General features: G+C 41.5%; 1 protein-coding gene across 4 annotated transcripts in view; it reads right to left on the bottom strand.

The window, feature by feature from the left end:
* The window catches only part of dlc1 (DLC1 Rho GTPase activating protein), a 91326-nt gene that overhangs the window by 3594 nt on the left and 73356 nt on the right, over positions 1-14376 (bottom strand). For all 4 annotated transcript variants that reach the window (XM_089006532.1, XM_089006533.1, XM_089006534.1 and 1 more), the window contains 6 exons: positions 13611-13790; positions 11170-11329; positions 9272-9479; positions 7859-8075; positions 6655-6769; positions 1985-2200 (listed from right to left, as the gene is read on the bottom strand). In XM_089006532.1, the coding sequence (XP_088862658.1) occupies positions 1985-2200; positions 6655-6769; positions 7859-8075; positions 9272-9479; positions 11170-11329; positions 13611-13790 (1096 nt within the window). The remainder of the gene's footprint in view (positions 1-1984; positions 2201-6654; positions 6770-7858; positions 8076-9271; positions 9480-11169; positions 11330-13610; positions 13791-14376) is intronic.

The raw sequence follows: 14376 nt of genomic DNA, 5'->3' as shown, positions 1-14376 counted from the left end.
AGACACCATTAAAATGAGAATAATCTGTTCCCAGGTCCCCATAAAACAATTTTCTAAGCCTTAAAATGACGCAAAATATACCTTATTTTATGTATAATAAATGTGCTATGGTATTATAATTAAAGAAATAAACTGTACTTTATAATAAAGTTGTTTTATTTACCTTTGTGAGTGTCATAGATGGCTTGATGGAATGGGTAGAACTATCAATAAAGTTGAAATGAGTCCAAATTTCACTGTGTTTTCTATCCATTTTCTCACTATTTCACTTTTGTTTTCACTTTTTTTTGTTTCAAGCTCTGTCGTCTCCCTTTCGTGTGTATGTATTTTCATAAAATAGCTTCTTAGAAGCTATTTTCATCAAACAGCAAAACTAAATCGCCATGGTGGGGTGATGTTCAATTTGGAGCTATTTTCATAATACAGCAAACCCTTTCACTAAATCGCCATGGTGGGGTGAGGTTCAATTTTTATCTTTCCTACAACAGACTTCTTAGGCAACATAGGCTTAGTTATGCCGATGAGGTGATACCAGATCAAATGGGGCAATCAGTCGCCAGCCTCTTGGATAAGAAGCGAAACATCCGACACCTTCAAAGAAGTACAGATGACGGCTGAAGAAACCTTTTCATCGATGGACCACTCCTGTACGACTGAGAGCTTACACAGGCCTGACTTCTTTACGTGATTACGTCGTGTGTCCTTGATTTATTGATTTACAAAGTGATGTGTTCAGGCACAACGGCCAGCTTCTTCCTCCCATTCCATCAGATGATAAAGATGGCACGTTGAATCCTGAGGCCTTGTGACTTTCAGATAACCCTTCTTACACACTAAACATGGGAAGTGTTGCCTTTGGGAGATTGCTACATACGCGAATGCGAGTGTGAGACTAGACTAGATGTCATTGTGGGACACGGTCCAGTCCCGGGGAAGGAATGAAAAGCCAAGGGGCCAGGCTAGTTTCACACGGATGCGTTTCTCAATACAGGAAACTTTAACTGCTGCTTTTCCACAAGATATTTAGAGAAAAAGGGACAGAGAGGAAGGCAGGACGGGAAACAGAGACAGCCCGAGAAGAGACTTTTCCGGCCTGGTAACACTCAAGAGACATGCTGACTGATTGCCGATCCCTTTTTAAAAGCTTGTACAGTGATACCTTGGGCTTATGAACTTAATTGGTTCCCAGAAATAGTGTGTAAGGCGAAGTGTATCCCAAAAATTAATTTCCCTTAGGAAACCATTAAAATGAGAATAATCCGTTCCCAAGTCCCCATAAAATATAATTTTCTACTTTCTAATTTTCTAAACCTTAAAACTACACAAAATATACCTGATTGTATGTATAATAAATGTGATATGGTATTAAAATTAAAGAAATACTGTATAATAAAGTCATTTTATTTACCTTTGTGATGGTCGTTGATGGCTTGATGGAGGGGAGTGGCCGGTTTCATTAGCATTAAACACTTGATGATGAACGTAGCCTTCTTTCTTTCTAATTTTACCTATTTCCTCATCAATTGTGTTCTGATTGGCCGGGTTGATAGCTTTTTGCATCACGATGGTGGGAATTGATGGGAATTTTAACCTTGCAGTCTACACTCTGCCTTTGAACTATCAAAGTTGAAATGAGTCCAAATTTCACTGTTTTCTATCCATTTTGTCACTCTCTCTCAGTCGTCTGCCTGTCTCTTTAATGTTTGAAACCGCCTCCCGTCACTGCTGCGTTCTTGACCAATCACGTGGCTTTAACCGAAGACTGGAGGCGGGGAATAGTTGTGGCAGCGCCGTGTGCATCCCAAAAAAAATAGTTTGTACGCCAAGCTAAAATGTTCATAAATTTAACGTTCGTAAACCGAAAAGTTCGTAAGCCAAAGGGTTCGTAAACCGAAGTTTCACTGTATATCTAAAGTTTCTAAAGGTTGGGTCCTGCAACTCCACGAAGCGCATACGAATAAAGCGTTCAAGGTGATGAATTTACCTTACGATAGGCCAGCTCAGCTTGCTCAGGGGTGGAGAGACTGTCGTAACCTTTAAACTTGTCTTTGGCCTCCTTGAGGAGAGCGTCAAGGCTGTCGCGCAAGTAGGACCGGTATCCTCCAAGTCCGGCGTCGCTACCTGACAGCTCGTCCAAGCGTCGCGGTAGCAGAGCCTGCTCGACGTATGAGTTTCTACAGCGACTCATCTCCTCGGGGATCTGTAGGAGAACAGAAAGGCCATGATTCTTAATGGCATGGGTCATTATTTGAGGGGAACTTGGACAGTGAACAGGCACTAAAAGTTACGTCCATTTTCCCAAAACATGTATAGCGGGTTCCCGCATTGCTCTAAATCAGGGGTCGTGAGGCATATGTGGCTCTTTTGATGATTGCATATGGCTCGCTGATCAAACGAAATACATATTCTCGCTTTTTCGCTGTACATTTCCTGTTGAGGCTGCTATTTTGTTTTTGTAATAGCCAATAGATAGCCAGCTAGACAGTCAGCTAACTAGCGAGATAGCCATATAGCTAATAAATAGCCAGCTACATAGCTAAATTTGCTAATAGATAGCAAATAGAGAACCAGCTAGGTAGCTAGCTAATAGATAGCAAATAGATAGCCAGCTAGACAGTTATCTAAATAGCGAGATAGCCATATAGCTAATAAATAGCCAGCTCCATAGCTACATTTGCTAATAGATAGCAAATAGATAGCCAGCTAGGTAGCTAGCTAATAGATAGCAAATAGATAACCTACTAGGTAGCTAGCTAACAGATAGCCAGCTAGACAGTTATCGAAATAGCTAGATAGCCATATAGATAATAAATACCCAGCTACAAAGCTACATTTGCTAATAGATATCAAATGGATAGCAAATAGAAAGCCAGCTCGGTAGCTAGCTAATAAATCCCAAATAGATAGCCAGCTAGACAGTTAGCTAACTAGCTAGATAGCCATATAGCTAATAACTATTCAGCTACAACGCTACATTTGCTAATAGATAGCAAATGGATAGCAAATAGAAAGCCAGCTAGGTAGCTAGCTAATAGATAGCAAATAGATAGCCAGCTAGCAAATAAATAGAACTCCAGCCCAGCGGCGCAGTCCGATTGGCCTTTCTTGGTCCCGGAAAGACACCAAAGTCCTTTTCTGGCTCTTGGGTTTGCGTTATATGCGTCACCCGCGCCAAACAAGCCGAATCGGCGTCGTTTTGGTGAAGCTTCCGGTGAGTTTGAGTTGTTTTTTTGCTTTTAAAATGAGAGGAGTCGTCGTGTTGGTTTTGGTGGCCTGGCTTTGCCCCCCCCCTACATCAGGTACTATCTGGGGTTCTCGCAAAAAAAGGGACTTGAGCTCCTGTACAGGTTTTCATTTGATATATCCGCAGGAGTATGCATGTTTCTGTATTTTACATTTGACTTCCACGGAAAAACAACTCCGACATTTTGTTTTTCATTTCCCAGAGCATGACTTAAACCAGAGCTCATGTACGTGTGAAGCAAGACTCATCAGCAGTCGGTGCAATTACAGCAGGCATGATGCGGAATGTGTTATGAGGTTACATAAGCAAACATAGCAAGCACGGGTGATTGTTATCTTTGAATCTTGCCAAAGGGCAATACATTTTTAAAACTTTGCTAATAGGGCTCAATACTTTTAGTGGCAATTTTACAAGCAGTAAATTGATGGCTTTCGCATGCACGAGGGTTCGTACATGACAAATTACCGATGAGAAGCCAGACCTTCACAGAGAACAGCACTTTTCTTATGTCATGGGAAATGGAATCGAGCCCGAGAATACTAAATAACATGAAAACATGCCATGTTTTCTTGCTGGTTTATCTTATCATTTTATCTTCCCTTCGCAGTCTGCCATTTTCAGGGTCAACTAACACTTTGGTGGGAAGGGGCGGGCAATTGTAATTTCATCATAAAGGGCAGGCCAAAATGAAAAGAAGTCATTGTCAATTAAAGGACAACCGACGCCTCCGCACAAGTTGTGTCCATAATTTGTAAAATCACTTGAAATGACTTCTACTGAGCATATTTTACAAAGACTGCACCACATATAGCTATATTTTACGTTTTAAAACTCGCGCTGAATATTCAGGAAGTCTTGTTTTTGTGTTGGTGACGATGCCTACCGTGACGTCACGTCTGGAACGCCCCTGACCGAGAAAACGACACACAACACATTTTGGGTACTTTGTTTTGGTCTGAAAACTTTTTGTTGATCCGTGTTGATGGCGAATTTAGAAGGAAAACACATGAAAAACGCGATGGTAAATCGTTGTGTGTTGCACCAAGACTACTATTTGATACTAGTTGACACAAATTCCCAGCAGACAAATCAGCCCATTTCCAACGGAGCTTGGGCGCCATCTTGTGCCTTTTCTCGGACACTACATTGGAGTCCAGACGCTTCAAAATGAGACGGAAGGACTTCTTTAATCGATTGCAAACATTTATGCTTTCCTCTTCAGAACTATTTGACTCATATTCATAACTGGATGAGTAACAAGAAAGCATCTTCTCCGGATCTGAAGCCATTGTTTTGATTCTAGAGTGACGTCACGAACTGAGGTCGGGTGTTGGGGTAATTCGCCATATAAACATCTCTAAACATCGCTCTTTAATCTTTGTTTACATTTTGGACTTCCTGATACGTCATATCCTGCCTTCCTTTACATGATGTCGCATTTACATTACGTCACATCCTATCGCGTCACACACTGCGCGCCGTATAAAATGTTGTCTTCAAGATTAAACCAACTTCCTGTTCTACACCTGGCTTCCTGATGATTTAACCATCATCTGCCGTCAACGCCCGTAGAAGCAATGAATCAAGGACGAACGATCAAAATAATCCAACAGCGGGACTTTCTGAAAATCCACAATTCGCAGCTCAATTTCTTGCAGTTTTAGCACACTTTAAGTCATTTTTATTGGTGTTTTGCATTTGACTAAAAAGATCATACTGCGTGTTTTGGGTATTTTACATGCTATAAAACGTTTTTCTGATGTCAGTTAGGAAACAAAAAGCTAGTGTCGGTTGTCCTTTAAGGATTCCATTTGTGAGTTTTGACTGGCAAAGACAAATTGGATTAAAGGCCAATTTTTGGCTAGGTAACTCTGGTCGTGACTGTGGGATGCAATCATCACAGGAAGCTCTCCCACAATCTGATTAAGCGCTCACTGCTAATGACCCTCAGCGTGTCGGCCCTTTTGAGAGTGCTCTTGCATGTCAGCTGACGGCGACTGTGCCAGAGTTTGTCATTGAAATTGGATTAGTAATTGTGGAGCAGGCTCATTACTTCCCGTTGATCCACCCCAGCTGTCTCCTTGTGCGCACTCGACAACACTCGCAGTTATTTCTGATTAGAACTGGACTGCACCGTAGTGGGAAATATTTATCCCGTGTTACCACAGCACTGTTGGGGGCAAAACAAGCATGGATTGGATCAGATGGTTATGTAACCAAATGTTTGTTGATGGGACAAATACCGAGATACCAGCGACTTGCTAATAATATGGCAGCTTTAGCAAGAGGCAACACGCTGTCAGCAGATACACCCGAGGCACCATTTTAGACTAGACCCCATTTACAGTGTTCCCCTTGCCTACTCGTAATTCAATTTCACCAATTCACTGGAGGTGAAATGAGTTGACCAGATTTAAAAAGTGGGAATTTGGAGTTAAAAGTCGGAAATCTGAGTTAAAGGTCGGAATTTAGAGTTAAAAGTCGGAAGACTGAGTTAAAAATCGGAATTCAGAGTTAAAAATCAGAATTCAGAGTTAAAAATCGGAATTCAGATTTAAAAGTTGGAATTCTGAGTTAAAAATCGGGATTCAGATTTAAAAGTTGGAATTCTGAGTTAGGTCAGAATTCTGAGTTCGAGGTCGCAATTTCTGAGTTAAAAGTCGTAATTTTGGGTTAAAGGCCGTAATTTCGAGTTAAAAGTTGGAATTTCAGGTTAAAGGTCGGAATTTCGTGTTAAAGGTCGGAATTTCGAGTTAAAGGTCGGAATTCTGAGTTAAAAGTTGAAATTCTGAGTTAGAAGTCGGAATTTCGAGTTCAAGGTCAGAATTCTCAGTTAAAAGCCGGAATTCTGAGTTAAAAGTCAGAATTCTAAATTAAACATCAGAATTCTGAGTTAAAAGTCGGAATTCTGAGTTAAATGTGTGTGCGTTACTTCCGTGTTGAGTGAACGCTGGCGCGTCTGGCTGCCGCTGTTCACCCGCAAAAAACATTTTTGTTCTTATCCTGTGACTGTGAATTGAATGGATTATTATTATTATTATTATTATTGTTTAGATGAAAATGTATCGACAACGACACATTCTTCTTCTTATTATTATTATCTAGCTAGCTATCGATCAACTATATAGCTATCTATCTAGCTATTAGCTATCTATTAGCTAGCGAGCTAGTTTTCTATCCATTTGAGTTACTTCCAGTTTGAGTGAACGCTGGTGCGTGTGGCTGCCGCTGCTCACCCACAGAAAAACTTATCCTGTGACTGTAAAGTAACCTTGAGAGTTTTGAAAGGCGCTTATGAATGAAATGTATTATTATTATTATCTTTGTTAGGAGGTGTGTCGATGAGTTGTAAATTGAACAATGTACTGCTTGATGGGGCCTCTCAAATACCATAATGAAGGCTAACTAACCCGGAAGAGTTTTCTGCACTCCTGGATCATGTGCGCCAAGCCGTGGGTCGCGGCCAGGTTCTCGTTCAGGTCTCTCTGGTCCGGTTTTCCCAGAGTCTGTTTCCTGTTCATCACCCTGCGAGGAAGAGGAAAGGGAAAGCCAAGAGGGAGAATACTGTTAGATGTACAAACCGTAATCATCACTGGGACAAAGGCCTGACAGTGGGGGAAAAAAGTCCGTTCAAGATATTTGTGCAATCACTCCAGACGAGCTGTCTCTCTCGTTCGTTTCTTTTCCCGCTCCATCTACAGTGATACCTCGGTTTACGAACGCCTTGGCTTACAAACTTTTCGGTTTACCAACGTTACATTTATGAACATTTTACCTTGGCATGCAAACTATTTTTCGGGATACACACGGAGCGCCACAATGAGTGATGTGTCGTTGGCGAACGAGCCCGTTCTCCTGACAAGAAAATGGCAGCCGACTGTTTTTGTCCTCTATTCCCCGCCCCCAGTCTTCGGTTAAAGGCACGTGATTGGTCAAGAAAGCAACAGTGGGGTGGGGGTGGGGGATAAATATTAAAGAGACAGGCAGACGACAGAGAGAGAGAATGAGAAAATGGATAGAAAACAGAGACATTTTGACTCGTTTCAACTTTAAAATTATGGCAGATAAAGCACCTACAAGGGATCATTGCTCAAGATGGTGAAAGAAGGTTACGTTCCTCATCAATTGTTTAATGCTGATGAAACCGGCCACTCCATTCCATCAAGCCATCAACGACCATCACAAAGGTAAATAAAACAACTTTATTATACAGTACAGTTTATTTCTTTAATTATAATACTATATCACATTTATTATACATAAAATAAGGTATATTGTGTGTAGTTTTAAGGCTTATTTGGTTGAAAATTATGTTTTATGGGGACCTGGGAACGGATTATTCTCATTTTAATGGTTTCCTATGGGAAATTCATTTTTGGGATACACACTTTTCACCTTACACACATAGTGTGGGAACCAATTAAGTTCGTAAGCCAAGGTATCACTGTACTGTACAGTATCCTGCTCTTTTGTTTCTTTCGTATGACCCTTTTCCTGTTTGTACAAGCTATCGCAAACATCTTATGTAAGCAGGCCACTAACTGTCAACGTCCACCAATGATTCCAATAAACACCCGATGAACACCTGCAGACAAACACGCGTCCAAACCCCACCTTGGTGAGGAGCTCTCCTTGCGCCTCAGGGTGTTGAGATGGAATACAGATGGCGCCAGGCAGACGGCCAGGTTGGTGGGCGTCATCTGGTTTTCTCCGACGCTGGCCGTCACGTCACTCAACAGGCACAGCAGCGTCCGGAGTGCCTCGCGGTTCTCGTCGGGCAGCAGCAGCACAGCGGCTCTGGCGGCCTGAAGGCGAAGCTCTTTGGGCATATCTGCGTGGGAAGACGTCACATATCCCATCTGTCAACTTTTGTTATCTGCTTTTTTTGCATCCGGGAACACTTTTTCCTCAAGGACGGAACATGTTTACGTGGGATATGAATGGATACGTGGGTTATGTAAGAGATGCTGTCATCTTGATCATAACGTAATAAGACTGAAACAAGAGCGAAAGCACAATGAACCAAGTCTGTCAAAGTGACCCTCATCCTATTGGTATTTCCTGCACTCGCCTTGTTTGTTTGCTTTGTAAATGTTGAAATTCTTGCCCCGCAGGCCTGAAAAAAAGGGCCAAAAATAATACGTAAAAATTGAGTCAGCCGTCATGCATCTATCGCAGGGGTGTCAAAGTCATTTTTTGCCGCGGGCCACATTGACGTTATGGTTTCTTCTCGAGGGCTGTTATGAATTTGGGGAATCCATTAGAATGTTTCACCCCTTCCATATATGACATATAGAACGGACAACAAATAAATGAATACCTCGTGTTCAAATCTGAAGTCAAGAATAAGGATTGTTATTGTGGCCTAAAAACAGCATAAAACAGCAAAACCCTTCACTAAAATCGCCATGGTGGGGTGAGGTTCAATTTGGATCGTTCCTACAACCGACTTCTTAGGCAACATCGGCTTAGTTATGTTGCTGAGGTGATACCAGAGCAAATGGGGCAATCAGGCCAGTCGTAGACCCCATACTCAGGCAGGACAATAGTAGTAATCAGTGTAGCCGCAGGGAGTAGTCCTCTGCTCCCCCCAACCTGAGAGCGGGGACCAATCATAGCAGAGTCTGGCACCGCCACGTCTGGGTGGCTGTAAGCTGTCTAGCTGTTGGCTATCTGGCTATCAATTCGCTATTTCTTTTCTATCCATTAGCTAGCTAGCTCTTAGTTGTCTAGGTGACTGGCTGTAAGTTGTCTAGCTATTTTGTTTTTCTACTTCTTTCTTTCCTTTTCCTTTCATAAGTTTGCTGTTGTGTTATTTCCGGGTAGAGTGAACGCTGGCGCGAATGGCTGTCGCTGCTCACTCGCACGAAAAAAAAATAAATCCTGTGACTGTACACTTTAGGACACTTTACAGTCACAGACAAGCATAGATACTATAATAAATAAAATACAATGACATAATAGAATACAATAAATAAAATACAATCATAAATAAAAACAAGAAAAAGAGGTAGCTAGCATTCTTACACTGATAGATTTGAAGAAAGGTCTCGGATAGTTTGCTGGTGAGCAATGGTTCGGGCAGATCTCGGAAGTACTGTTTGAGCATGTCAGCGACATCATAGGCGGACTGGCCTTCGTAGGTGACTCCGCCCCCATCGGCCCCGCTGGCCTCATTCATCTGACGCAGAGCCTGGATACGCGATTTCACTCCCGACTTTCGAAAAAGACCAACCTGGACAAAGACAGACATAAGGAGGAGTTACGCCCTTCATCTATATGGAAAGTACAAGCAAGGTTTTGAAGGCCAATCCCCACGCGTATTACATTCGGTATTGCGGTTCAACAATAAGCTAAGCATCAAAGAAAAGTCATAAAAAAAGTTGCTCTTGAGGCGCTGTTCCTTAGTTGAAAATACAAATTCTTACAAATCCCATAAATCTCAAGCTTACAGCTAGCATGTTACATCACACCAAGTTATGTAAACTCTTTAATAAACGTTAGCATGAAACTGTTAGCGAGGGGGGGATTTATCAGCCAACTTTATGAATTTATGTACCGGTAAAGTGTACAGAACAGTAAGGACTTGAGAAAAAAAAAAAAAGAGTTAAAAGTTGGAGTTCAGAGTTAAAAGTCGGAGTTCTGAGTTAAAGGTTGGAATTTCGGGTTAAAGGTCGGAATTTTGAGTTAAAGGTCGGAATTTCGAGTGAAAGGTCGGAATTTCAGGTTAAAGGTCGGAATTTCAAGTTAAAGGTCAGAATTTCAAGTTAAAAGTCAGAATTTCGAGTTAAAGGTCGGAATTCTGAGTTAAAAGTCGGAATTTTGAGTTAAAAGTCGGAATTCTGAGTTAAAGCTCGGAATTTTGAGTTAAAGGTCGGAATTGTGAGTTAGAAGTCGGAATTCTGAATTAGAAATCGGAATTCTGAGTTAAAAGTCGGAATTCTGAGTTAAATGTGTGTGTGTTACTCCCGGGTTGAGTGAACGCTGGCGCGTCTGGCTTATAAACTTAATTGGTTCCCAGAGTGTGTAAAGTGAAGTGTGTATCCCAAGAATTAATTTCCCATAGGAAACCATTAAAATGAGAATAATCCGTTCCCATCAAATATAATTTTCTACTTTAATTTTTCTTTAAAATTTCTAATTTTCTCAGCCTTAAAATTACACAAAATATACATTATTTTACGTATAATAAATCTGCTATGGTATTATAATTAAAGAAATAAACTTTACTGCATAATAAAGTTGTTTTATTTACCTTTGTGATGGTCGATGGCTTGATAGAATGGAGTGGCCGGTTTCATCAGCATTAAACACTTGATGAGTAACGTAGTCTTCTTTCACCATCTTGAGGAATGCTCCCTTGTAGGTGCTTTCTCTGCGATAATTTTACCTAGTTCCTCATCAATTGTGTTCTGTTTAGCTGGGTTGATAGTTTTTTTGCATCAAGTGTACAGATGGCTTGTGCGGGTTATTTGTGGAGCCTGATTGATGGGAATTTTAACCTTGCAACCTACACTGTGCCTTTGAACTATCAAAGTTGAAACAAGTCCAAATGTCACTGTTTTCTATCCATTTTGTCACTCTCTCTCTGTCCTCTGCCTGTCTCTTTAATGTTTAAACCACCTCCCCTTACTGCTGCGTTCTTGACCAATCACGTGGCTTTAACCGACGACTGGGGGCGGGGAATAGAGGACAAAAACAAGCCGGCTGCTATTTTCTTGTTTGGAGAACGGGCTCATTCGCGAACGACACATCAGTCATTGTGGCAGCTCCGTGTGTATCCCGAAAAATAGTTTCAATGCCAAGGTAAAATTTTCATAAATTTAACGTTCGTAAACCGAAACGTTCGTAAGCCAAAGGGTTCGTAAACCGGGGTATCACTGTATATAAAGATCTGAAAGTCTCTGTTATATATATATGTGTACCTGGTCTAAGCACTGGTTTCGCAAGTAGCGCATCGCTTGTTGGATGCCTTGAGGGAGGGGCTGACCAGTGCGCTGGACGATAACTTGCAGTGGAACACCGAAAACATTCCTGCCTTTGTAGTCGCGCACCTTCATTCGCTTCATAAACTTTGGAACCGCCCTGCAACAAAATGATACAAGACAAAAACAAAACAAAAAAGAAAGTCACAGCTCATTAATATTTACGATGACTCTTTTAGGGGCAAATAACTGCTCGTATGTGGAACCTACTTAAGTCACAAAGTCATGAGTCAAACTTTGGAATTCAACCAACATAAACCCTTCAATGACCACAATGACCACGAGACACGTCAATTGACTGCCTGGCTGTTATTCCTTCTCTTTGTCTTTCATGTAATTTGTTTTTCTAGTGTGCCTCGACAAGGGTTGCTGAGAGAAGAACATGAGAAGGATACAGTAATACATTGGCTTATGAACTTAATTGGTTCCCAGACAGAATGTGTAAGGGGAAAAGTGTGTATCCCAAAAATTAATTTTCCATAGAAAACCATTAAAATGAGAATAATCTGTTCCCAGGTCCCCATAAAACATAATTTTCAACCAAATAAGCCTTAAAACTAACAAAATATACCTTATTTTATGTATAATAAATGTGCTATGGTATTATAATTAAAAAAAACAGTACTATATAATAAAGTTGTTAGTGATGGTCATTGATGGCTTGATGGAATTGAGTGGCCGGTTTCATCAGCATTAAACACTTGATGAGGAACGTAGCCTTCTTCTTTCACCATCTTGAGGAATGATCCCTTGTAGGTGCTTTCTCTGCGATAATTTTACCTAGTTCCTCATCAATTGAGTTCTGTTTAGCTGGGTTGATAGCTTTTTGCATTAAGTGTACCAATGGCTTGTGGTTATTTGTGGAGCCTGATTGATGGGTTATTTTAATCTTGCAGTCTACACTCTGCTTTTATCAAAGTTCAAACGAGTCCAAATGTCACTGTTTTCTATCCATTTTGTCACTCTCTTTCTGTCGTCTGCCTGTCTCTTTAATGTTTAAACCACCTCCCCTCACTGCTGCGTTCTTGACCAATCACGTGGCTTTAACCGAAGACTGGGGGCGGGGAATAGAGGACAAAAAAAGGCGGCTGCCATTTTGTTTTTTGGAGAACAGCCTCATTCTCTCTCTGTCTGTAAAACCCGCCATTTACTGCTGCGTTCTTGACCAATCGCGTGGCTTTAACCGACGACCAAATCAAGCCAGCTGACATTTTCTTGTTAGGAGAACGGGCTCGTTCACGAACGACACATCACTCATTGTGGCAGTCCCGTGTCTATCCCGAAAAGTACTTTGTATGCCAAGGTCAATGTTTTCATCAATTTAACGTTCGTAAACCGAAAAGTTCGTAAGCCAAACTGAGGCATCACTGTATTTGTATCGGCTGTGTGTTTGCTGTGTGTCCTTACACCACTGAAACATATCAGGGTGTCAGAGTGATGAATATAGAAATGTTTACACGTGATTCTGAACAAGCTCATCTTTGTCTGTGGCGATGCTCGGAACACTCAGACTTATTCTGAGAACACCATTTTGGGAGTACATAGCAATGGGAGCAAATTATGATTCGGACTTTGGAATTCTGAATATGTGGAGTGCTCCAGCTGCCAACAAAAGTGGCCGCTGTCTTTGAGCGCAGCCCCAAAGTTCCATTCTAGTACTCAAAACTGACCTTGAGCTGGGAAAAAAACGGTCCCGGAATAACACATCTCTTCACGGAACCTTTTCTGGATAGTCTTCTTACTCAGACAATAATGTATAGCACTGTTGCTAGAGCCTTACCGACATTTACAAAACTGATGTTTTTTTTGTTTGTTTGTTTTTTTTGTGGATTTGCTGTACTTCATGTTTTTTGTTTTATAAATATCTCTAGCTTGTGGATTTCCCCCTGCAATTTTGGTCCCAGTCACATGTGTACATTTAAGTTTAAAAAAAGGAAAAACGAAAAAGAAAAAAAAAACTATCTGCAGTTGACGACAGAAACTATATGGTATACTCAAAGCAATTGGACAATTGTGGGAAGAATGAAGGTGATTGAGAAGGAAAGATGGAGGATCATTGTTAACGACAGATCTTTCCAGTTTGCAGCTCTCGTAACACCATGCGTGTGAACAACAATGATTGCCCCTTCGAGTAAAGGACAATATAAGCCCCTTCCCAGCAATTACAGGTCTGGGAAAAGAATGTGAAACCGAACCTGTGACGAGAGCCGTCACCCCACTATACAATGACCTGCAGATGCGGGGAAACTGAGACGGACGGGCGGGTGGGAGACCAAAGCATGGATTGAGTCTCGGACTGCCATTTTTTAAATCCGCGCCTGGCTTCAAAACCATATAATACTGTGGTCTTCTCTTTGTGTGGCGTCGTGCAGTCAACTCACCAGCTGAAGCCATGTTTGTTCGTTGGGGTGTGCCTCTCTAGCAAGGCGGTGAGCTGAAGCAGCGAGAGCTTCTGAAGAAGATTCATCTGCAGTACAGACTGGCTGCTAATCTGGAGCTGGGCTGAGGCCAAACTGGGCCGATGGGAGTTGTGGAAGCTCAACCAGCGGAGTTTCTGTGGCCTGGAGCACGGGGTAAAAAAATAAAAATAAAACAGGAAATGGCAGATGTTAAGAAGAGAGCTGCGTTGAGATGAAGCAGTTGTGCTTCTTTTGCATACAAACAAAAGCCCGAATACACATACACACATCCATCATCCATGATTTCAAGATGGCACCGTAAGAGTGGCTGCCTTTCCAGCAGCTCATGTATTTTGTTTTTCTACTTCTTTCATTCCTTTCGTCTTCCTTTCATAACTTTGCTGCTGTGAAATGTCAATTTTTCCACTGCGAGACTAACAAAGGTAAATCCAATCCAATCCAATCCAGTTTTAAGGATTACAGGGATTTGTGTACACATCAATCAGGAGATTGTCGAAAAAATCCTGTCACCAAATGTAAGCCTGTCGGTGGATTCCTAGAAAAGTAGCAACGATCTCCCTGGAGACCAAACAGCATTCCTGAGCATTACATAAGGAGAGCGTGTCTCCTGTTCATCTTTTGCTGTCACCAGCTATAGAGTACTCTTTGTGCTGTTAGACTTTGTTTTGATGTCAGGAACTGACGTCTTTTTCCATTCGTATAAAATGAAGGTAACGTTGGCCGGAAG

This window comes from Hippocampus bargibanti, linkage group LG10 (assembly GCF_051943395.1).
Source record: "Hippocampus bargibanti isolate YZ-2025 linkage group LG10, ASM5194339v1, whole genome shotgun sequence".
Taxonomy (NCBI): Eukaryota; Metazoa; Chordata; class Actinopteri; order Syngnathiformes; family Syngnathidae; genus Hippocampus; species Hippocampus bargibanti.
The sequence above is the reverse complement of the archived record's forward strand: the minus strand, read 5'-3'. Positions and strand labels throughout refer to the sequence as shown.